Source organism: Chlorocebus sabaeus, chromosome 1 (assembly GCF_047675955.1).
Source record: "Chlorocebus sabaeus isolate Y175 chromosome 1, mChlSab1.0.hap1, whole genome shotgun sequence".
NCBI classification, from domain to species: Eukaryota; Metazoa; Chordata; class Mammalia; order Primates; family Cercopithecidae; genus Chlorocebus; species Chlorocebus sabaeus.
The window spans coordinates 110,949,376-110,973,222 of NC_132904.1; the positions used below are offsets into that span (position 1 = coordinate 110,949,376).

The window sequence follows — 23,847 nt, forward strand, 5'->3', positions numbered from 1 at the left end:
ACAAACAGACACACACACTGTATTAGTCCATTCTCACACTGCTATAAAGACATACCTGAGACTGGGTAATTTATAAATAAAAGAGGTTTAATCAGTTTATGTTTCTGCAGGCTATATGGGCTTCTACTTCTGAGGAGGCCTCAGAAAACTTACAATCATGGTGAAGGCAAAGGTGAAGCAAGCACATCTTCACATGGCTGGTGGGAAAGACATAGAGAGAAGGAGGAGGTGCTGCATACTTTGAAACAACCAGATCTCACGAGAACTCTATTATGAGAACAGCAAGGGGGAAGTCCACCCCCATGATTCAATCACTTCCCACCAGATTCCTCCTCCAACACTGGGAATTACAATTCAACATGAGATTTGGGTGGGGACACAGAACCAAACCATATCATACACAAAAAGCAACTATAGACCATAAAAACCTTGAATAATAAGAATCTACAAGTTAATTGCTAGAACAATCCCTAAATTTTTTTTCAAAAAATACAGCAATAATTAAAGGAATTAAGATGTTACACTAGAAAATATTCACTTAATGCAAAAGAAATCAGTAAACAAAGAACACAGAAAAAAGATACTAGATGCATATTAAAAACAAAAGGTAAAATAACTATTTTAATGATAATACTTAATGTGAATAATGGATTAAACAATCCAATCAAAAGGCAGAAATTGCCAGACTGGTTAATGTGACAAGATCCAACTAGCATATGCTGCCTACAAGACACATACTTTACATTTAATGATACAAGCAGTTTCAAACTAAAAGGATGGATAAAAGATACCATTCAAATAGTAATAATAAGAAAGATGAAGTGGACAAAATAGACTTTAAAACCCATAACGTCACCACAGATAATGAGGAACATTTTCTAACGATAAAAGTGTCAATATATCAGGAAGATGTAACACCTAGAAAAATATAAGCATTTAACAATATAGACCTAACATATATAAACCAAAACCTACAGAAATGAAAAAAGGAATAGACAATTCAACAATAATAGTTAGAGACTTCAATATCATACTTTCAATAATGGTTAGAACAACTAGACAGAATAATAATAAGAAAACAGAAGACTCCAAAATTATAAGCCAAGTAGACCACACGGTATCTATAGAACATTCTACCCAACAACAACAGAAAACATATTCTTCTCAAGTACACATGGAATATTCTCTAGGATAGACCATATACTATGCCATAAAACAGCCTCTCTCTCTCTCTCTCTCTCTATATATATATATATATATATATACACACACACACACAGACATATATATATAAAAAATCATTGAAATCATGCAAAATATGCTCTGTGACTATATGAAATGAAATTAGAAATCGGTAATGAAAATAAATTTGGAAAATTCACAAATATATAAAATTAAACAACACACTACTAAATAATCAAGGTGTCAAAGAAGAAATCACAAGGGAAATCAGAATACACTTTCAGATGAATGAAAATGAAGGTATAAACAAACCAAAACTTATGGGATAAAGATAAACTAGTGATTAGATGGAAATTTGTGGCTGTTCACACCCATATTAAACAAGAAGAAAGATCTCAAATCAATAACCTGACATTTCACCTAAAGACACTGGAAAATGTAGAGCAAACTAAGCATAAAGCAAGCAAAATTAATAAAATATAAAAATCAGAGCAGAAATTAATAAAATAGAGAATAGAAAAACAGGACAGAAAAATCGTTGAAACCAAAAGAAGCCCTTTCAAAAGATGAATAAAATGGACAAACCTTTAGCTAGAATAACTCAGAATAAAAGAGAAGACTCAAATTACTAAAATCAGAAATAAAAGAGAAAAAATCCCTATTGTGAAAGAAAATAGAATCTTGGGACCCCTAACTCTCTATGCCAAAGAGAAAGTTAAGCTTGGGAACTGAGTCATGCAATACTGCCTTCCTTTTGTTCCCAAAGATCTGTAATTTCACAACTCTATGTGAGAGCCTCATCCATAAACCGGGTTCCCACAATGATAGGAAGCCACATCTCTCCCCAGATAGCCTCCCTCAAATTGCTCATGAGGAAATTCTTTGTGAATTCCTAAATCCTTCAGGATACATATCCCTCCTATAAACTAGCCCGAAACCAGAATTCTGTTAAATCTCACCCTGACAATGTCATTTATTAGCTTATCTTCACAAGTGCAGGATAAAGACAAGACTAGAAATCATCCCAAAGATGATGATGGGATTAGATGATATTAAAAATTTCAAAGGGAGAGAAGGGGCCTCCAGGGGCTGGTGGGCATTGCTTAAAAACAAACAAACAAAGAAACAAACAAGCAAGTGAACAAAACCTGCTAAAGGATTAAAATGCCTTGGTAGTCTTTTATTTTTAAAATTCATACATATGTTGCATTTCCTAGAATGGTATGCTGAAGTTTAGACTAACAAAAATGTTTAAAATTATTTGCCAACCAAATAACCTTAATTTTCCCTCGAAAAATCATTAAATAAAAATAAGACAATGGGAAAAATGTGCTTCAGTAATTATGGTGTGGCTCAGACACACATTTATCATCAAGTGTTTATGGAGTTGAATAATTTCACTTAGCTACCTAAAGACTAGATTCCACATTAGGAGAGAATCCTATTGTATGTGGTCAAAGTTGTTATCACTTTAAAATGGATTTTAGGGCCATAGAATTTTATGCAAACCTCATGGTAACCACAAAGAAAAAACTTGTAGTAGATAACATGAAAGATAAAGAGGAATCAAAACATACCGCCCCCCCCCCCAAAAAAAATCAAATCACAAAAGAAGACAACAAGAGAGAAAGATTGGCACAAAGTAACTATAAAGCAGTTAGAAAACAGTTAACAAAACTGTTCAACAAAGAAAAGTCAGGACCTGATGGCTTCTCTCGTGAATTCTAGCAAACATTAAAGAAGAAATAATGCCAACTCTTCCCAAACTCTTCCAAACAATTGAAGTAAAGGGAATACTTTCAAATTCATTTTAGATGACCAGCATTGCTCCGATATCAAAGCCAAACAAGGACACTAGGAGAAAAGATAATTATAGACTATCATCCCTAATGAACATAGATGCAAAAATCCACAAGAAAATACTAGCAAACTGAATTCAATAGCACATTGAAAGAATGAATCACCATAATCAAGTGAGATTTATCCCTAGGATGCAAGGATTGTTCAACATACACAAATCTATACGTGTAATCCATCACATTAACAGAATGCGGGACAAAAATCATATCATCTCAAGAGATAAAGAAAAAGCATTTGATAATATTCAATGTCTTTTCATGAAGAAAAAATCTCTAAAAAAATTGAGTATAGAAGGATTATTAGAAGGATTATACTCCAACACAATAAAGACTATATATGACAAACCCACAACTAACATCATACTCAGTGGTGAAAATCTAAAGGCTTTTCCTTTAAGATGAGGAATAAGATGATACCCACTCTTGCTGTTGCATTCAACATAGTACTGGAAGTCCTAGTCAGAATGGTTGGGCAAGAGAAGGAAATAAAAGGCATCCAAATAAAAAATAAAGACGTAAAATGGTTTCTGTTTGCCAGCAACAGGAGCTTATATGTAGAAAACTCTGAAGACTCCACCAAAAAACTGTTAGAACTGTTGAACAAATTCAGTAAAGTTGCAGGATACAAAATTAACCACAGAAATACATAGATTTTCTATATGCTAACAATAAACTATCTGAAAAAGAAATCAAGAAAACAATCCAATTTACTATAGCATAAAAAACCCTTAGGAATTAATTTCATGAAGTAGGGAAAAGATCTGTTTGTAGAATAATATCCTGTGTTCATGGATTAGAAAAATTAATATTGTTAAAATGTCCATACTACCCAAAACATTCTACAGATTTAATATCATCTTTATCAAAATTCCAATGGACTTTCTAACAGAAATAAAAGTAATAATTCTGAAACTTACATGGAATCACAAAAGACCCCAAATAGCCAAACCAATCTTGACCAATAATATCAAAGCTGGAAATATTAAACTACCTGATTTCAAAATCTACTACAAGCTCTGGTAATCAAAACAGCATAGTAAGGACATAAAAACAGACACATAGAAGAATGGAACCAAATAGAGACCCCAGAAATAAATCCACTTATTTACAATCAACTGATTTTTCAACAAAGGTGCCAAGAACACACAATGGAGAAAAGACAGGCTTTTCAATAAATGGTGCTGAGAGAACTGCATATCCACATGTGGAAGAATGAAACTAGACTCTTATTTCACAACATATTAAAAAAATCCAACTGAAAATGGATTAAAGACTTAAACATAGGACCTGAAATTGTAAAATTGCTAGAAGAAAACGTAGGGAAAAATCTCTTTGATACTGGTATGATCACTGAGGTTTTTCTTGATATGACCCCAAAAGTACAGGCAACAGAACAAAAAATAGACAAAATGGGATTACATCAAACTTAGAAACTTCTGTACTGCAAGGGAGACAACAGAATAAAGAGACAATCTGTGAAATGGGAAAAAAATTTGTGAACCATACATCTGATAAGGAATTAATATTTAACTTAAATTTAAAAGAACTCAAATAAGTTAATAGTAAGAAAACGAATAATCCAATTAGAAAATAGGAAAAGGGGCCCGGGCGTGGTGGCTCACGCCTGTAATCGCAGCACTTTGGGAGGCTGAGGCAGGTGGATCACCAGGTCAGGAGATCGACACTATCCTGGCTAACAGGGTGAAAACCCATCTCTACTAAAAATACAAAAAATTAGCCGTGCGAGGTGGCGGGCGCCTGTAGTCCCAGCTACTCAGGAGGCTGAGGCAGGAGAATGGCGTGAACCCAGGAGGCGGAGCTTGCAGTGAGCCCAGTTCACACCACTGCACTCCAGCCTGGGCGACAGAGCGAGACTCCATCTCAAAAAAAAAAAAAAAAAGACAATGGGAAAAGGAGTTGAATAGGTATTTCTCAAAGAAGACATTCTAATGGCCAAGAGGTATACAAAAAAAAAAATGTCCAGCCTCACTAATCATCATGAAAATGCAAATTAAAACTATAATGAGAGCTTACCTCATACCTGTTAGTAAGATTATCATCAAAAAGACGAAAGATAAGTGATAGTGAGGAGGGGGAGAAAGGGAATACTTGTACACTGTTAATGGGAATGTAAATTAGTACAGCCATTTTGGATAACAGTATGGAGATTCCTCAAAAAATTTGAAATGGAAATACTGTATGATCCAGCAATCCCACTAATGGGTATATATCCAAAGGAAAGGAAGTCAGTATTTAAGAAGATATCTGCACTCCCATGTTAATTGCAGCAATATTCACAGTAGCCAAGACATGGAAACAATGTTAAGTATGCATCAACAGATGAACTGATAAAGAAATTGTGTCATATAGACACATAAACAGTTGGGTGTTGTTCAGCCTTAGAAAATAAGGAAATCTTGTCATTTGCAACAACATGGGTGAACCTGGAGGACATTATGCTGGGTGAAATGGGCCAATCACAGAACACGGAAAGAAAAATACTGCATTATCTCATTCACATGTGAAATCAAAAATGTCAAATTCATACAAATAGAGTAGAATCATGGTTGCTGAGGGGCTGGTCAGGGAGAGGAGCAAATAGGGGATGTTGGTCAGAAGACTCAAAGTTTTACTTTACACAGGATGAATAAGTTCTAGAGATTTATTGTACAGCATTGTGTCTATAGTTAATACTTTTTTATTGCATACTTGAAAATTGCAGAGAGTAGATCTCAAGCATTCTCACCACACAAATAAAAATAAGTATGTGAGGTGATGGATATGTTAATTAGCTTGATCGTAGTAGTCACTTCACAATGTCTGCATATATCAAAATGTCACATTATACACTGTAAACGTATACATTTTTTCTTTGTAACTGTACCTCAATAAAGTTAAAAAAATTACGGATGCACTATTAAAACTGTCGTAGCACTGCAGCACAAGGCAGAGGAGAAGAACATGCCTTATAAGGAGTGGGGAATAATTGGCAGGATCTATGTCTTTTTTCTTTCAATAAATTTCTTTAAAAGTTATCTACTGAATCTCTGAGCCAATCTCCAATATGCTGTGATTACAGTTCTGATATCCATGCTGTTATATAGACATGGAGGGATATGTGGTGGCTAGAGGCACTGGCTTAGATGCAAGCAAACAAATGCTATGTGTGTATAAATATATATCTCTCTATGAAATATACACATGTATATATCCATATTTATATCTAGATAGCTATCATCTCTCTATATCTGGATATAGAGATCTATATCTAGACACTCTCATGCAGAGCAATGCATACTGAGTGTGGCTCGTGTGATATGGTGGTACCAGGGCCACCTGGCCGGTAGTTGCACTGTGACCACTGAAAATCAGTGTCATACCTACATCCGCAGAATTTGCTCTTTTGTATTCTCTTACCTTGTTACATATTCAAGTTGCAGTGAGATTTAGACCCGTGGCTGTTCCTCTTGTGGCCTGAGATTTAACTTAAATCGTCACTGTTGGACTGCTTGATGTATGCAATGGCTTAGAGCAAGAGAAAGTTTACAAAGAAAGCACTCCAAAAATTGAGAGGACCCAGCTGAATCAATTCTCAGGCCTTCAAGAACTGTGGACTCGGGGCTTCTGTTTTTCTTCTTTCTGATTTTTCAGTTACTTTTCCTGCTACCGTGGAGGTGACTAATCCCATGTGGAAACCATACGAAGGCATGAGCAAGGGAAGTGCACTCTGTCTATAAATAAGTAAGACCTCAACCAGAGGTGACCCAGTGCTGCAATTAGATGTCCAGTCTCTAAAAACAAACTTCAGAGCTTCCTCATGGCGTTTTTCTTCTGGCTCTGTGGTGTGGGTTGGGCAGGAACAGATCATGAAAAGGGAGGTGTATGATTCCAGCTGGCACGCTGTGGCCACAAATAGGATTTCAGCTTTTGATCAATGAAGCTCATAGGGAAACTCCAACCCTAAAATAAATGCAAAGACTGCTTTAATCAAGGAGAGTCTCTGGACAACTGTAATTCCTGTGAGAACATGAGAAGATGATGGAGAAAATATTCATCCATAGGTGTGGTACTTTCCAACTCTTACTGGCAAGCTAACGTCAGGGAAGGGAGGGGAGAACTATAGACCATTTGGTGTTTTTCAGATGGTGTGATGCAGCCATTTAGAGGATAGTAAAATCATTTTACTTGGACATAAAAATACTTTTAAAATAGAATACAATTAAGTGGAATAAAACAGTAACTAGAAAAAAAATCATAGTGCATTGTGTGCAGTGTAGATAAGTATTGTTTTATGAGTTTTTTGTGGTGTGTGTGTGTGTGTGTGTGTGTATGCATTCATATGTCCTAAATTGGGATTTGGTATGATGTGTTTTTTTTTTTTTTGGAGAGGCGGTTGTTTGTTCTGGTTTTTTACTGTGGGTCCTGGTCAAAAACGTTCGGTAAAGATTGCCATAATTTAGCTCTTTGCCACATACTTTTGGGATTCTGGGCTTTAAAAACCTAACACTGAAATTCTAACCACTCAACACTGAGCTTTTTTAAAGACTGTAACTTTTACTCTTTTTGGCAGTGTTAATCAACGGCATTGGCTTGAGGAGATAACTGAGGTGGCAACAAGCTGCCTAAAATAGTAAATGGGAGGTTTATAATGAAGCTCTTGGAAGCAGATAAGACCAGGGAGAGAGGACACCAGACAACACGTGTGTGCTTGTGTGTGTGTGTGTATCAGAGAGAGAGATTTAGAGACCAGGATTCACTAGAGGACACGGCGGGGGTAGGATGGGGTTGGGGGTACTGTTTTTTCTGGTAAATAATCTAAAACCTTGTTGTCCATGCTGAGACCTCAACAAGAAAACAGGTTCCAGTATGTGATGTGACTCCAAACCCAAAGAATTAACCTGAGCATCAGAAACCAGGAGTCCTTCTGGGATTTTTGTTCCCTACCTCAGGGAAACACTTTGTTTCTGATTGACAATAGAAGATATAAAGGAACTTTTGGAAAATCCAGGATGACATCACCTTGTTCTGGAAATTACTGAAGAGGAACCAAAGTATATGGAGCCATGTAGTGCTTATTTGATTTAATGTGATTATTTCTCCTGTCCTCTCTTATAGGATACTCACTTTGTTTCCAAATGCCATAGCTCGAAAATTACTGCTGATGTTGATATTTATCTTAATTTTCTGGGTCATTTACTTGGCTTCAAAAGACCACACAAAGGTAGGAAGTTTCCTTTTTAAGAATATCACAGAAGGTCACAGTGACTTGATTTGAATGACCCCCTTTATCATGGCAAGAAATAAAAGTTAAAGGCATATCATCTTAGCAGGAGAACGTGGATCGGGGGTTCACTGTTCAGCATAAATCCCTTTGGCAATGCATACTTTATCATGGCAAGAAATAAAAGTTAAAAGCATATCATCTTAGCAGGAGAATGTGGATCAGGGGTTCACTGTTCAGCATAAATCCCTTTGGCAATGCATACATTATTATTACTATTTTAAATGGCAATGTATAGATTATTATTGTTTCTCTTTAGAAAATGGCAGATGGGTTTGTGCCATCTCTGTACTACTTGGCACTGTAAACATCCAGCCTCAAAATTCTCTCCTCCTCCCTTGGCCTCTGAGATTTCAAACTAATTAAGTTTCTGTTTCAGTCCTCTGCCTTTTTCACAGGGGTTTTCTTCTTCTGTAAGTAGTTTAGTGTCTTTTGACTCTTCCCTTTGTAAGTTTTTCTTAACTCACCTTGCTTCCAGTTTCTTTTCTTCCCGACCATTTAGTACAAACATAATCTTTCAGAAATTCTGCTTTCATCATCTCCTGGTCCTGATCAAATGCTTTCACCAATGACAATATAAAGAACAAACTCCTTTGTTTAGCCATTTGAGGCCCGTTTACATTTGAACCCAGCTACCTTTAAAAGTGTCTCTCTAACCTTTGTCTAATGCAGACTTACCTTCAAGCTTCAAACAAAAAGCACCACAGTCTAGGGCATTCAACCAGTAATATGAACTGGTAAAAAAAAAAAAAAAAGCCTTCAGAGCACAGCACAGGAGGTTTCTTTTCCTGGGGCCTCTTTTTAAATATGTATTCTCTAGATTTCTTCCTCTGATCCTCTTCTCTTCTGTGCTTGTACCTTTTAGTTCATTTGCCCAGGTCCTATCCACTACCAATATTAGTGTTTCACAAAGTGAGGTCTGGGAGCCTTCTGCCCAGAACACCTGTGTTTATTCCTGTGCGTAAAATGCAGATTCCTGAGCCATACTCCAGAACTACTGTAATTTCAGTTTGAGCCTAAGATTACAAAGTATTAACAAGCTCCTCAGCTTATTCTTAAGCATGCTAACATTTGAAAATCTCTGCTATGTCCTTCCAAGGCTGAAACCTTTTCCCAGCCCCACTCTTGAATATATACTATTCATTGGATATCTCCACCTAAGTCTTCCACTAGCACTACCAACACAAAACACACACACCAAATTTGTAATCTGTCTCACCGTCATCCCCCTAATAAAAACAAAACAAAACAAGCATACAAAATCAAATCGAAACAAGTTCTCTCCTTTTATCTCTCCAGTCTTAATAATTGTTGCCATAGCCTGTGTAGTCAATCAAGCTAAAACTCCGTCCACAAGCTATCAGCCACTAAGTCTTATCAATCCTACCTCGAAAATGTCTCTCAAGTCTGTCCTTTTTATCTCCATCCACATTGTCGTTCTTTAGACCAATACTTTGTCGTTGCGCATCTAAATTGTTGAAACAGTTTTCCAATTAATTTCCCTGCCTCCAGTCTCAGCCTGCTCTAAGCATTCATTCAGCAGACATTTGTTAAGTGTATATTGTGTGTCAGGCACTGGTCTAGGCATTAAAGATGCAGAAATACAGGACATCATCTTTGTGTTCAAGAATCTGAAATTTTATTTCTAAAATGAAAATTTGAATATGGTACTCTACCTTCAGTGACTCTTCATGCAGCATGTGTATGGCCCAAACTCCTTGGCACAGTGTTTTATTGGACTCATTTAAATAAAGGGCACAGAAACTCACTAGGCCTGGTCCAAGACATCCTTGCACTGGCTGTTTTCTTTTTCTTCCCTTTCTCCAGGTTTCCATGTAACTTCCACATAGTTCTTATTTCCTTCAAGTTTTTTTCATCTTCTTGATTTAACACCAGACACATCTCCACTCCCACCTCTTAGCATTCCCCTTACTCTGAATGTTTTTTAACATAGCAATTATAATTATTACTGATAACATACATTAAGTGATATCAGAATTATAGGAGTTTCCCATAATTTTGGAATACATACTAATAACATATTTACACAAATACAGTGCAAAGAAAACCAAATACCATTTTATATTTGACAACACTTCCTGTATAATTTTTATACCAAATAAGACAAACATGTCATTTTTGAACTTTAGGGGACCTATTAGTAATATCTTAAAGGATAAGTAAGGTCAGAAAAAGACATAATTTATAATTTGAATTTGGAAATTTTGTCAAATATCAAAGGTTTAAAACACTTGATATTACAAAGTAGGATCACAGGTCATTGTAAAATAAATCATTCATTTACCAAAGTGATAACTCAAGGATTTTTTTAAAAAGGCAAAACCTTTATTCTTTGAGAGAGGAGACTTAATTTTCCAAACAATAAGCCCTAATAAAAACAGCAGGAAGCCAATCAAATTTATTTTCCAAAATTTTATAAACAATCTATAAAATTGTCATCCTGATCATAAGATATAACTTCCATAAGTCTTTATAACCTTTATTAAGGAGTAGGTTAATGCTTCAAGAAAACCTTGTTAATCTGACATAGGGGGCCACATGCTGGTCTTGCATCAGTGTGCCTTTGACATTAATGATTATAGAGAAACTGAACTTATTTTATCTTTTAAAATTGGCTCTTACAATCTCATATACCCACCTCTTCCAAGACAGTCCCTGAGCCTTGAGGAGTTGAATAGCTTTAATTTCTAGCCCTGTGTCTCAGGAATGCAGTTAATTTTGATTGGCATCTTCTACCAGGCCTGAAGATGAGGCTTTAATTGCTGTCAGAGCTTAAGTTTAGCGGGACTTGGTGTTCTTTTTAGACCCAGAAGTCAAAGCCCTGTAACTCAATGTCATAAGGACTTTAAAAGCACATACAGGAAGATACAAGGATGTAATAACATTAATTAAAATTTTTTTAATCTCAATTTTTTCCTGAGCAAACCAAACTTAATAATAGTGGCATAGGAATTATTTCGATAAAACTTAAAATCTGTTAGTCTAGTTACCAAAGGCAAAAGAAAAGGCCTTTTGTAGTGCATAGAATATTATGTTGGAAGAAGACATTTCTTTAAATCTTTAAGAAAACATTGCCAGCATCAGGCCACAAGAAATAGAACCTGAGGAGGAAAAAAAAAAAAACCCAAAAATAAAACCTTATATGAACTGAAAATGAGTTGAAGGGTAGTGTTACTACTTCATGTCTTTTAAAAGGGGAGAGAAAACCAAAACCTGTGAGATACAATAAAAGTTGAACTTTGGGTTAAACTTAAAAAATTAAAATATCTTATAATTTATTAAGAGTGAATAAACCCTTAAGAAAGTTTCAGTGTTCTAACCAATTCTATTCTTTAGTGTATAAGTAGGTTTTTTTTACATCAAACCCGATCTATAGAAAGACCATTATATTTTCCCTTTAATCATAGAGAACTAGATCATTTAAAAGTTTTTGAGTTTTTAAAAATAAATCCTCTTATTGTCACTTACACAGGCTGTTCATGACATGCTTGGACTTTCTGGTTTGTCCTGAACATCCCTTTTCCTTTAACAACCAGTCATTTTACTCTAGGACTAAATTTACCATACAATTCTTTCTTGTTTGAATTATTTTTTGTAATAGTACTTTTCACTTTCTAAAATAATATATGATTTACTCATTTATTATGTTCATTGATTATTGTCTATCTTTATCTAGTTTATAGTAACATTTATAGAGTCAAAGTTTTTTTTTTTTTTTTTTTTTTTTTGAGATGGAGTCTCACTCTGTCACCAGGCTGGAGTGCAGTGACGTGACCTCAGCTCACTGCAACCTCTGCCTCCTGGGTTCAAGTGATTCTCCTGCTTCAGCCTCCTGAGTAGCTGGGATTACAGGCACATGCCACCATGCCCAGCTAATTTTGCATTTTTAGTACAGATGGGGTTTCACCATGTTGGCCAGGATGGTCTCAATCTCTTGACCTCGTGATCCACCCGCCCTGGTCTCCCAAGAGTCAAAGATTTTTATAAGTGTTTATTGGTATCACAAGTGCCTAGAACAGTCTCTGGTACATAGTAGATACTTAATAATTAACTAGTAAATAACAAAATAAAGAAAGACTGTTCAGTTATCTGGGTGAGAGGTAATGGTGGCCTGAAATAAGCTATTAACAATAAGGATGAAGAAAAGTCAATGAATTTGGGCTATAATTGACAGTAATAGTGATTGACTATGGGAGGTAAAGCGGCAGGTTTAACAGGAGTTACCTTCCAAGTTTGTACAACTGCATGGCTGGTGATATCATTCACTGAAGTATTGACCAGAGTAGGAGAAATAGTTGGAAGACAAAAGATGGGTTTAGGTATGAGCAGTCTAGGTTTGGGTCATTTTAGGTCAACCAAGTGGAGATGTTGTAAATATAGATCTGAAGCTGGGAAAGACCTGGCTTAGAAAAATAGATTTAGGGAACATCAGAATACAAATGGCAGCTGAAGTCATTGTAGTCTGTGACATTTCCTTGGATGAGCTATAAAGTGAGAAGAAAAAGTTGCTAGTGATATAATCCTGAGAAACAAAATAAGCACTGGGCTGAGGAGTTAGTGTTAGTGGAGAAGGTACACATGGGATGGAAGAGGAACCTTGAGAAACTTAATTGGTAGAGGTGAGGAACTGATGAAGGTTAGAATAGCAATTAAAGGGGGAATCAGAGGCTCAAAAAATTTCCTTTTTGTAATGTGGAAGATACTTGAATACATTTTAATTCATATAGAAAAAGGCTAATTGAAGAAAGTAGGAAGTAGAAAAGAAAAAGTGTGATTACACATGTTTGGCAGTGTGACAGGAAGTTGAATTGCTAAGTGATTACTCTTACAGTTCTCTAAAGCCAAGAAGCTTCAAGAGCAAAGAAATTTAGGTATTGGAGGAACTGCCTTCATGGATATTGAAGTCTACCTGGAGGATGTCAAGACTTCTAGTGATTAAGACTAGGAGTCAAGTTCTTCATGATCTTCTGTAAATGAGTAAAAGAATCCAGTTGGTCAAAAAATGACAGAGAAGAGGAGGATTATTTAGTAATTGGTGACAGTTGGTCAGATATATCATGGAGAACAAGATATCTCAGGGTCTTCTGGAAAAATGTATATCCCTTAATGTATATAAATCTTTGAAATATCTATATATTTGAAATGTGTATGCATATGTGTGTGAAACCCTGGTTTTAGTGCATTCAAGCTGTTCTAAAAGAATACCACTGACGGAATGGCTTACAAGTAATATAAATTTACTGCTCACAGTTCTGGAAGCTGCAAAGTCCAAGATCAAGGCACCAACATGTTTGGTGTCTGATGAGGGTCTGCTTCCTTATTCATAGATGGGTATCTTTTCATGTGTACTCAAATGGTAGAATGGGCAAAGGAACTCTCTGGGGTCCTTTTTGTAAAGTCACTAACTTTGTTAATGAGGGCTCCATCCCCATGATCTAATCACCTCCCCAGAAGTCCCATCTCTTAATACCATCACATTGAAAGTTCAGTTGTAACATACAAATTTGGGGGAACCACAAATATTCTATCTATAGCAACTTTGGAGATTAGGTTACAACGTGAAGTTTGGGGAGATGCAAGCATTTAGTCTTTGGCAATTCTAGCGTGTGCATATGTGTGTGTGTGTTTAACAGATTATTAAATAATGAAACAACTGGGCCTTACGTGCAATTGAGCATTAAATGCTGATCCTGGCCCTGCTACTACTATTTTAAAGAGACTTTCCTCCTTCTGTGCCTAATTTTAAGGGTCTAGCACAAAACTTTTTGTTTTTCCTTGCTCATATTTGTGGCTCATATGTTGCATAATTCTACTACATAATATTCATGACATGATAAAAATCATAGAAATAAATAATAGATATGTGGTTACCAGAGATTAATTAAGGAATAGGAGAGGGTGAGGGAAAGGTAAGCATGGTAAAAAAAAACAGCAACATGAAGGAAAGGAAATGTTCTATATCTTGACTATATTAGTTTCAATATGCTGGTAGCAATATTTTACTAGTTTTGCAAGATGTTACCATTGAAAAAAAACTCAGTAACGGGCACATGAGATTTCTCTATAATTTATTTTTTTCTAAATACTTTCATAATTTTTAAAATTTTAGATTCAGGGAGTACATGTGCAGGTTTCTTATATGGGTATATTGCATGATGATGTGGTTTGGGCTTCTAATGCTCCCATTGCCCAGTAGCAAACATAGTACTCAATAGGTGATTTTTCAATCCTCGCCATCCTCCCTCCCTGCTCAACGTTTAGCTTGCACTCATAAGTGAGAACACGTGGTATATGGTTTTCTGTTTCTGTGTTAATTCATTTAGGATAATGTCCCCCAGCTGTGTCCATATTACTACAAAGGACATGACTTTGTGCTTTGTTTTGGCTGTGTAGTATTCCATGGTGTATATGTACCACAAATTTTATTCAGTCCACCATTGATGGGCACCTGGGTTGATTCTATGTCTTTGCTATTGTGAATAGCACTACAATAAACATACAAGTACAAATGTCTTTTTGGTAGAACAATTTATTTTCCATTGGGTACATACCCAGTAATGAGATTGCTGGGTTGAATGGCAATTATATTTTTAGTTATTTGAGAAATCTTCAAACTGCTTTTCACGATGCCTGAACTAATTTACAGTCCCACCAACATTGTGTAAGCAATTATTTTTCTCTGCAACACTGCCAACATCTGTTATTTTTTGACTGTTTAATAGTAGCCATTCTGACTGGTGTAAGATGGTATCTCACTGGAGTTTTGATTTGCATATCTTTGATGATTAGTGATATTGAGCATTTTTTATGTTTGTTGGCCACCTGTATGTCTTCTTTTGAGAAGTATCTGTTTGTGTCCTTTACTTACTTTTTACTGGGACTATTTGTGTTTCTCCTGTTGATTTAAGCTCCTTGTAGATTCTTGACAGTAGTCCTTTGTTGAATATATTGTTTGTAAATATCTTCTACCATTCTGTAGCTTGTCTGTTTGCTCTGTTGATAGTTTGTTTTGCTGTGGAGAAGTTCTTTAGTTTAATTCTGTCCCAATTATCAATTTTTGTTTTTGTTACATTTGCTTTTGAGGGCTTAGCTATAAATTCTTTGCCTAGGCCAATGTCTAGAAGAGTATTTCCCAAGTTTCCTTCTAGGATTTTTATAGTTTGAGGTCTTATGTTTAAGTCTTTAACCCATTTTGAGTTAATTTTTCTATATAGTAAGAGGTGGAGGTCCAGTTTTATTCTTCTGCATATGGTTAACCAGTTTTCCTGCACCGTTTATTGAATACGTTATCCTTTCCCCAGTGTTTATTTTTGTTGACTATATTGAATATTAGTTGGTTATAGGTGTGTGGCTTTATTCCAGGGGTCTCAATTCTGTTCCATTAGTCTATGTGCCTGTTTTTGTACCAGTACCATGGTATTTTGTTTACTGTAGCCTTGTAGTGAAGTGTAAAGTTGGATGATGTGATGCTACTAGCTGCATTCTTTTTCGCTTAGGATTGCCTTGACTTTTGGTTCCATATGAATTTTAGAATAATTTTTTCTAATTGAGAATACTGATGTTGGAATAGCATTGAATCTGTACATTGCTTTGGGCAGTATGGACATTTAAATGATATAGATTCTTCTAATCCATGAGCATGGGATGTTTTCCATTTGTGTTGTCTATGATTTTTCTCATCAATGTTTTGTAGTTCTCTTTGTAGAGATCTTTCACCTCCTTGGTTAGATGTATTCCTAGGTATTCTTTGTAGCTATTGTACATAGGATTGGATTCTTGATATTTTCTTAGCTTGAACATTATTGGTTTATAAAAATGCTATTAATTTTTGTACATAAGTTTTATATTCTGAGACTTTGCTAAAGACCTGTTTATCAGGTCTAGGAGTCTTTTGACATAATCTTTAAGGTTTTCTAGGTATAGAATAATATCATCAATGAAGAGAGATAATTTGACTTCCTGTTTTCCTATTTTTATGCTTTTTATTTTTTTCTTCTGCCTGATTACTCTGGTTAGGACTTCCAGTATGTTGAATAGGAGTGGTGAGAATGGACATCCTTGTTCCAGCTCTTAAGGACAATGCTTTCAGTTTTTGCCTGTTCGTTATGATATTGGCTATGAGTTTGTCACAGATAGCCATGATTATTCTGAGGTGTATTCCTTTGATGCCTAGTTTGTTGAAGGTTTTTATCATAAAGGGATGTTGGATTTTTATTGAATGCCTTTTCTACATCTATTGAAATGATGATATAGTTTTTGTTTTTAATTCTGTTTATGGGGTGAATCACATTTATTGATTTGCATATGTTAAACCATCCTTGCATCACTGGAATAAAGCCCACTTAATTGTGGTGAATCAACTTTTGATGTGCTGCTGAATTCAGTTTGCTAACATTTTATCAAGGAGTTTTGCATCTATATTCATCAGAAATATTGGCTTGTAAGTTTGTTGTTGGTGTTGTGTCTTTGCCAGATTTTGGTACCAGAATGATACTAGCTTTGTAGAATGAGTTAGAGAAGAGTTCTTTCTCCTTGATTTTTTGGAATAGTTTCAGTAGGATTGGTACCACTCTTCTTTGTACGTCTGGTAGAATTCAGCTGTGAATCCATGTAGTCCAGGCCTTTTTCTGTTTTTAAACAGTTATTATTATGATTCAACTTCTTTAGTCATTTTTGGTCTGTTCAGGATTTCTGTTCTTCCTGGTTTAATCTTGAGAGACTGTGTGTTTCCAGGAATGTATCCATTTTCTGTAGATTTTCTAGTTTGTTTGCATAGAAATGTTCATAGTAGTCTCTGAAGGTCTTTGTATTTCTGTGGGATTGATTGTGATGTCAACTTTGTCATTTCTGATTGTGCTTATTTGGACATTCTTTTCTCTTTTGTTAATCTAGCTGGTGGTCTATTGATCTTGTTTATATTTTCAAATAATCAACTTTTTGTTTTGTGGATTCTTTGTATGTTTTATGGGGTCTGAATTTCATTTAGCTCTGCTTTGATTTTAGTTATTTCTTCTGCTAGTTTTGAGACTAGTTCTTGTTTTTTTATTTCCTTTTGGTGTGAAGTTAGGTTATTAATTTGAGGTCTCACTATCTTCTTGACACAGGGATTTAGCGCTATAAACTTTCTTAGTACCACTACCTTTGTCACATCTTAGAAATTTTGGTATGTTTTGTCTCTATTTTCATTTGATTCAATTTTTAAAAATTTCTGCCTTAGTTTTGTTATTTACCCAAAAGTTATTCAGGAGAAAGTTGATTAGTTTTCATCTATTTGTGTGATTTTGAGAGTTCCTCTTGGTGTTGCTTTCTATTTTATTTTTATTCCATTGTGGTCTGAGTAGATGTTTGGTGTGATTTCAATATTTTCTAATTTATTGAGACTTGCTTTATAACCAAGCATGTGGTCAATGTTACAATATGTTTCATGTGCAGTTGAGAAGAATGTATACTCTGTGGTTGTTGGGTGGAGTACTTTGTAGATGTCTATTAAGTCTAATCAGTCAAGTGTCAAATTTAAGTCCAGAATTTCTTTGTTTCTTTGTTAGTTTTCTGCCACAGTGGTATGTCTAATGCTGTCAGTGGGTGTCGAAGTCCCTCAGTAGCATCATGTGGCTGTCAAGGTCTTTTCTTAGATCTAGAAGTAACTGGTTTATAAATCTTGGTGCCCCAATGGTGGGTGCATATATATTTAGGATAGTTACATCTTCTTGTTAAATTGAACACTTTATCATTATGTAATGCCCTTATTTGTCCTTTTTAAACTTTTTTGGTTTAAAATCTATTTTATCTGATACAAGAATAACAAACTCTGCTCTTTTTCATTTTCCATTTGTGTCATAGATCTTTCTCCATCCCTTTACTATGAGCCTATGGGTATTGTTATATGTGAGATTAATCTCCTGAAGACAGCAGAAAGATGAGTCTTGTTTTTAAATCCAGTTTGCCACTCTATGTCTTTTAAGTGGGACATTTAGGTCATTTGTATTCAAGGTTAATATTGATATGTAAGGTTTTGTTCCTGCCATAGTGTTTTTAGCTAGTTGCTTTGTAGTTTCAATTGAGGGGTTACTTTATGAAATCTGTGGGTTATGTACTTGTGTGTGCTTTTGTGGTAGCCAGTAACATTCTTTTCTTTCCATATTTAGGACTCTTGAAGGAGATACTTCTCTTATAGAGCTGGTCTGCTGGTGATGAATTCCTTTAACAAATACTTGTCTGGAAAATACTTCATTTCTCCTTCATTTATGAAGCTTAGTTTGGTGAGATATGAAATTCTTGGCTTGCATTTATTTTCTTTAAGAATGCTAAAAATGGAACCTCTATCTCCTAGATTGTAAGGTTTCAGCTGAGAAGTCTGCTGTGAGTCTGATGGGCTTCCCTTTATAGATAATATGACCTTTTTCTCTAGCTGCCTTTAAGATTTTCACTTTTGTGTTAGCCTTGGATAGCCTGATGACTGTGTGCCTTGAGGATGGGTTGCCTTGTATAGTATCTCATTGAAGTTCTCTGGATATTGTATCTGCATGTCAACCTCTCTAGCAAGATTGGCAACATTTTCCTATATTCAAATATGTTTTCCAAGTTGCTTACTCTCTCTTCTCTCTCAAAAATGCCAGTGAGTAGTCATAGATTTGATCACTTTACATAATCCCTTATTTCTCAAAGACTTTGTTCATTTTTAAAAATTATTTTCATTTTTATTTTTGTCTGAGTGGTTCATTCAAAAAACTGGTCTTTGATCTCTAAAATTCCTTCTGCTTAGTCTATTGTTAAGGTTTCCAGCTGTATTTTAAAATTCTTTTAGTACATTTTTTAATTCCAGAAGTTCTGTTTGGTTCTTTCTTAGTACAGCTATGTCATCTTCCAAATCTTGGATCATTTTTTCTGGCGCCTTGTGTTGAATTTCAAATTTCTCTTGAATCTTGGTTAGTTTCCTTGCCGTGCACATGCTGAATTCTACACCTGTCATTTTAGGTATTTCATGCTAGTTAATATACATTGTTTGTGAGTGAACGACATCCTTTGGAGGTGATGAAACGCTCTGATTTTTTGTATTGCCAGAGTTCTTACACTGGTTCCTTCTCATCTGAGAAAGTTGACACTCTTTTCTTTCCTTTGAATTTGCTATCATTTGGATGGGGATTCTTGATTTTTTCTTTGGTTTTTTTCTTGGGGGTACGGCTATGGTGTATGTTGTGTATGATCAAATGGCTTTGTTTCTTGGTGTTTTCAGGGTGCCTAGGCTCTTTATGGGCTCATTGGTTACAGATAGGTTGCAGTGGCTTTCTCAGATATTGCTTTTTGTAGCAATGTAATTTTGTTTGGTGGTGTAATTCAAGCAGCAGTTTAGTGTGTGGCATTTAAGAGTAATCGCTGGAAGCTAGGGGCAGGGACAGAGACAAATTGGGAAGTGTGAAACATGCCCTCTCCTAGCACACATGCACCTTCAGTGGTGGTGGAGACACTGGGGAAGCTGTCTCTTTCAGTCCACGCTCCCCATGCCCTGATAGGAAGAGCTGCTGCTAAGTCTGCAACAGTACACTGAGAAGAAAGGTGGGGGTGAGCGATGACTTCCTCTCCACATGGACTCCTGGGCTTTGGTGATGCCACCTTCAGCAGCTGGTACCATGCTTGCATTTTCTTTGGCCCAAAGGGGGCTTTGGTGAGCTGTGCTCCCCCTTTCCTTAGGGGCAGATAGTGCTGAGGGTTAGATCTCCAGGGAAAGTGAGGTCTGCCTCCCTTCTACCTCTTGGAGCTGATGGGACACTATCCCTCAAATAGCCAAGGGAGCAGGCTGGAACACCAGGATTGACACACACAGACTGGTTCCAGATTGCAAAGCTGTCCCTGGCTACAAACCTCACCACCCAGGAGAAACCCTGGTTTCAGAAACTCTCCTCCTGCTCCAGGCCTGTGACAGGAAAAAGACTAATTCCAGTGCCTACTGCTGGGGAAGTCTCCACATTCACCACTCAATTCTGACTGTGGGTACCCTTCTGCCTTTCCAGAGCAAATGCTGCAAACTCCAGCCTGAGCCCAAAATGCCTGCTGTGGTCACCACGGCCAAGTGGCCAAACAATGTCTTTAAATGCTCAAAATGGATCTATGGCTTGGTTTCTGTTATTAGTTTTGGAAAATTTTCAGTCATTATTTATTCAAATATTTCTTCTGTTCCTTTCTCTTTATTTCTCTTTATTCTCCTTTTAGTACTCCCATTATGTGTATTTATGCCTATGTGTTTGTCCCATGGTTCTTGGGTATTCTGTTCTTTCTTCATGCTTTTTCTCTTGTTTTTAGTTTGGGAAGTTTCTGTTGACATACCTTCAAGCTCTCTTATTTTTCACATGACTATGTTCAGTAAGTTCATGAGTTCGTCAAAGATGTTCTTTATTCTGATGCAGTATTTTTTTTATTTCTAGCATTTCCTTTTGATTGTTTCTTAGAGTTGCCATATCTCTACATGCATTACCCATCTGTTTCCGCTTGTTATGTATTTTTTTTATTAGAGCCCTAAGTATTAATACCTCAATCATAGTTATTTTAAATTTCCAGTCTGATAATTTCAAAATCTCTATTATAACTAAGTTTGGTTCTGATGCCTGCATTTCCCTTTAGACTGTATTTTTTTTTCTTCTTGTGTGCCTTGTAATTTTTATTGAAATCTGGATATGATATAGTCGGTCAACTGGAACTGAGATAAGCCTTTAGTGTGAGCTTTTATGTTTATGTGGTTAGGAGTTAGACTGTGTTTACTGTTTACTGTAGATATTGTGTCAGAGGCTACAATTTCCTCCAGTTTCCATCTTTATGTCTCTCCTAGAGACTTCATCCTTGGGTGTTTCTAGGGACCCCTTTTTAAATAGGATCTGAGGCTTGCAGTGTTTTTCGCTATAATCTTCTGTTTCTATACAGAATTCCTATTGAGTTGGTTGTAAGATGTGCAGGAGGGGAAGCATTCTGTAGTACTGTGATTTATTCTCAGTATTTTAGTGAACTTATGCCCTTAAATGGTGACCTTCACAAGTGCTTGTCAGCTTCCCGTTTTCCTATACCCACGTCAATCCTTAGGTGAAATAAGAAGGCCAGATGGGGGCTGGGTTTGGGTATTTTCCTTACCCCAGGTTGATCAGTTTTTGGCAAAACTCAACTTGGTTAGGCTCTAGTAACCTAGTTCCCCTTGTTCTCCTTGTTAAGGAGAACAGAGAGTTTTGGTACATTTAAAAATAGTGGCATTGGAATTAGAAAAAGAGAGAACAAAGAGAAAACAATTATTAAAATGGTAGACTTAAAGCATATCAATAAGAACACTAAATATAAATAGTCCAAATACATCAGTGAAAAAACAATGACTGTCAGAATGTATAAAAAGAAGAAATTAGCCGGGCACGGTGGCTCATGTCTGTAATCCCAGCAGTTTGGGAGGCCAAGGCAGGCAGATCATGACGTCAGAAGTTCAAGACCAGCCTGACTAACATGGTGAAAGAACATCTCTACTAAAATACAAAAAAAAAAAAAAAAAATTGCCGGGTCTGGTGGGGCACACCTGTAATCTCAGGTACTCAGGAGGCTGAGGCAAGAGAATTGCTTGAACCCGGGAGGTGGAGGTTGCAGTGAGCCGAGCACCACTGCATTCCAGCCTGGGCGACAGAGTGAGACTCCATCTCAATTTAAAAGAAGAAGAAAAAGAAGAAGAAGAAGAAGAGGAAGAAGAAGAAGAAGAAGAGGAAGGGGAAGAGGAAGGGGAAGGGGAAGGGGAAGAAGAAGAAGAAGAAAGAAGAAGAAGAAGAGGAAGAAGAAGGAGGAGGAGGAGGAGGAGGAGAAGGAGAAGAAGAAGGAAGAAGGAAGAAGGAAAAAGGAAGAAGGAAGAAGGAGAAGAAGAAGAAAACTGGGCTCAGTGGCTCAGGTCTATAATCCTAGCACTTTGGGAGACTGAGACCGGCAGATTCCTTGAGCCCAAGAGTTTAAGACCAGCCTGGGCAACATGGTGAAAATACAAAATTTACAAAAAATTTTGTACCAAAAATACAAAATTTAGCCATGTGCTGGTGGCTCACACTACCTGGGAAGCTGAGGTGGGAGGATCACCTAAGCCTGGTAGATCAAGGATCCAGTGAGCTGTGATCGTGCCACTGCAATCCAGCCTAGGTGACAGAGTGAGACTCCATATCCAAAAAAAAAAAAAAAAAAAGAAAAGAAAAGAAAAGAAAAGAAACCAACCATAAGCTAATATCCATTTTAAATATAAAGATATAGGTAGGCTAAAAGTAAAATGACAAAAATAGATATACCATGCAAAACCTAACCAAAATAATGCTTGCATGAATTTATTAATATCAGACAAAGTAGATTTCAGAACCAGGAAAATTACTAAGAATAAATAAGATCACTATATAATGATAAAAGTGACAATTCACCCCAAATACATAACAAGCATTACATGTGTGTACATCTAATAGCAGAGCTACAAAATATTTGAAGAAAAGCATATATCAATAAAAAGAAAAGGAAAAATTCAGAATCATAGTCAAAAACATTAACCTTGTTCTTAGTAATTGATGAAATATGTAGAGAGAAAGTCAGTTGAGCAGGTTGAATGATGGCCCCCTAAAAATGTGTCTACCTGAAACCCCTGAATATGACCTACAGTAGTCCTCCTTAAATCTACTAAATATATATTCCAAGACCCCAGTGGATGCCTGAAACTGCAGATAGCACCAAACCCTATACAGTGTAAATGCTGCTTTTTCTTATATATAGATACCTATGATAAAGTTTAATTTATAAATTAGGCACAGTAAGACATTAACAAAAATAACTAATATTAAAATAGAACAATTATAACAACATACGGTAATAAAAGTTACATAAATATGGTTTCTCTCTCTCTGTCTCTTTTGCTGTCTCAAAATATCTTATTGTACTATACCCATCTATTTTTGGACCATGGTTGGCCATGGGTAACTAAAACCATGAATAAGAAAGTGCCGCTATATTTAGAAAAACACTCTTTGATGATGTAAGTAAGTGAAAGGGCTCAAGATGAGATCATCCTGGATTAAGAGGGATCCTAAATCCAGTGACAAATGTCCTTTTAAGAGAAGAAAAGGGGAAAACACGCACAGAGGGGAAGGTTACATAAAAATGGAGGCAGAGATTGAAGTAAACTATCTACAAGCCAAGGAGCACCAAGGATTACTGGAAACCACCAGGGGTTAGGAGAGATGTATGGAATATATTCCTCCACAAAGCCTCCGTAAGGAACCAACCTTGTTGACATCTTGATCTCAGACTTCTGGCCTCCAGAACTATGAGCGAATAAATTTATGTTGTTTTAAGTCACTAAATTTGTGATGCTTTGTGATGTCAGCCCAATGAAACTAATATAGTCAGTAAAAATGTAGAAGAACTAGAGAACACAACCCTTCAACTAAATCTGATTGACCTTCATAAAACACTTCCTCCAACAGCAGTGGAATATACATTCTTTCCCAGTGTACATAAAAC

The 23,847-nt window shown here is 36.1% G+C and overlaps 1 protein-coding gene across 4 annotated transcripts in view; it reads left to right on the plus strand.

Annotated features, from left to right (window-relative positions):
- NXPE2 (neurexophilin and PC-esterase domain family member 2) overlaps window positions 1-23,847 on the plus strand; it is a 133,118-nt gene that overhangs the window by 99,503 nt on the left and 9,768 nt on the right. For 2 of the 4 annotated variants that reach the window (XM_073021245.1, XM_073021247.1), the window contains one exon: window positions 8,157-8,262. The exons of 1 other annotated variant lie outside the window; for it this stretch is intronic. In XM_073021245.1, coding sequence (XP_072877346.1) covers window positions 8,203-8,262 — 60 coding nt within the window. In that variant the 5' untranslated portion in view covers window positions 8,157-8,202. Of the gene's footprint in view, window positions 1-8,156; window positions 8,263-18,293; window positions 18,603-23,847 lie in introns of those variants that run through there. One more of the 4 variants, XM_073021239.1, reaches the window with a different exon arrangement.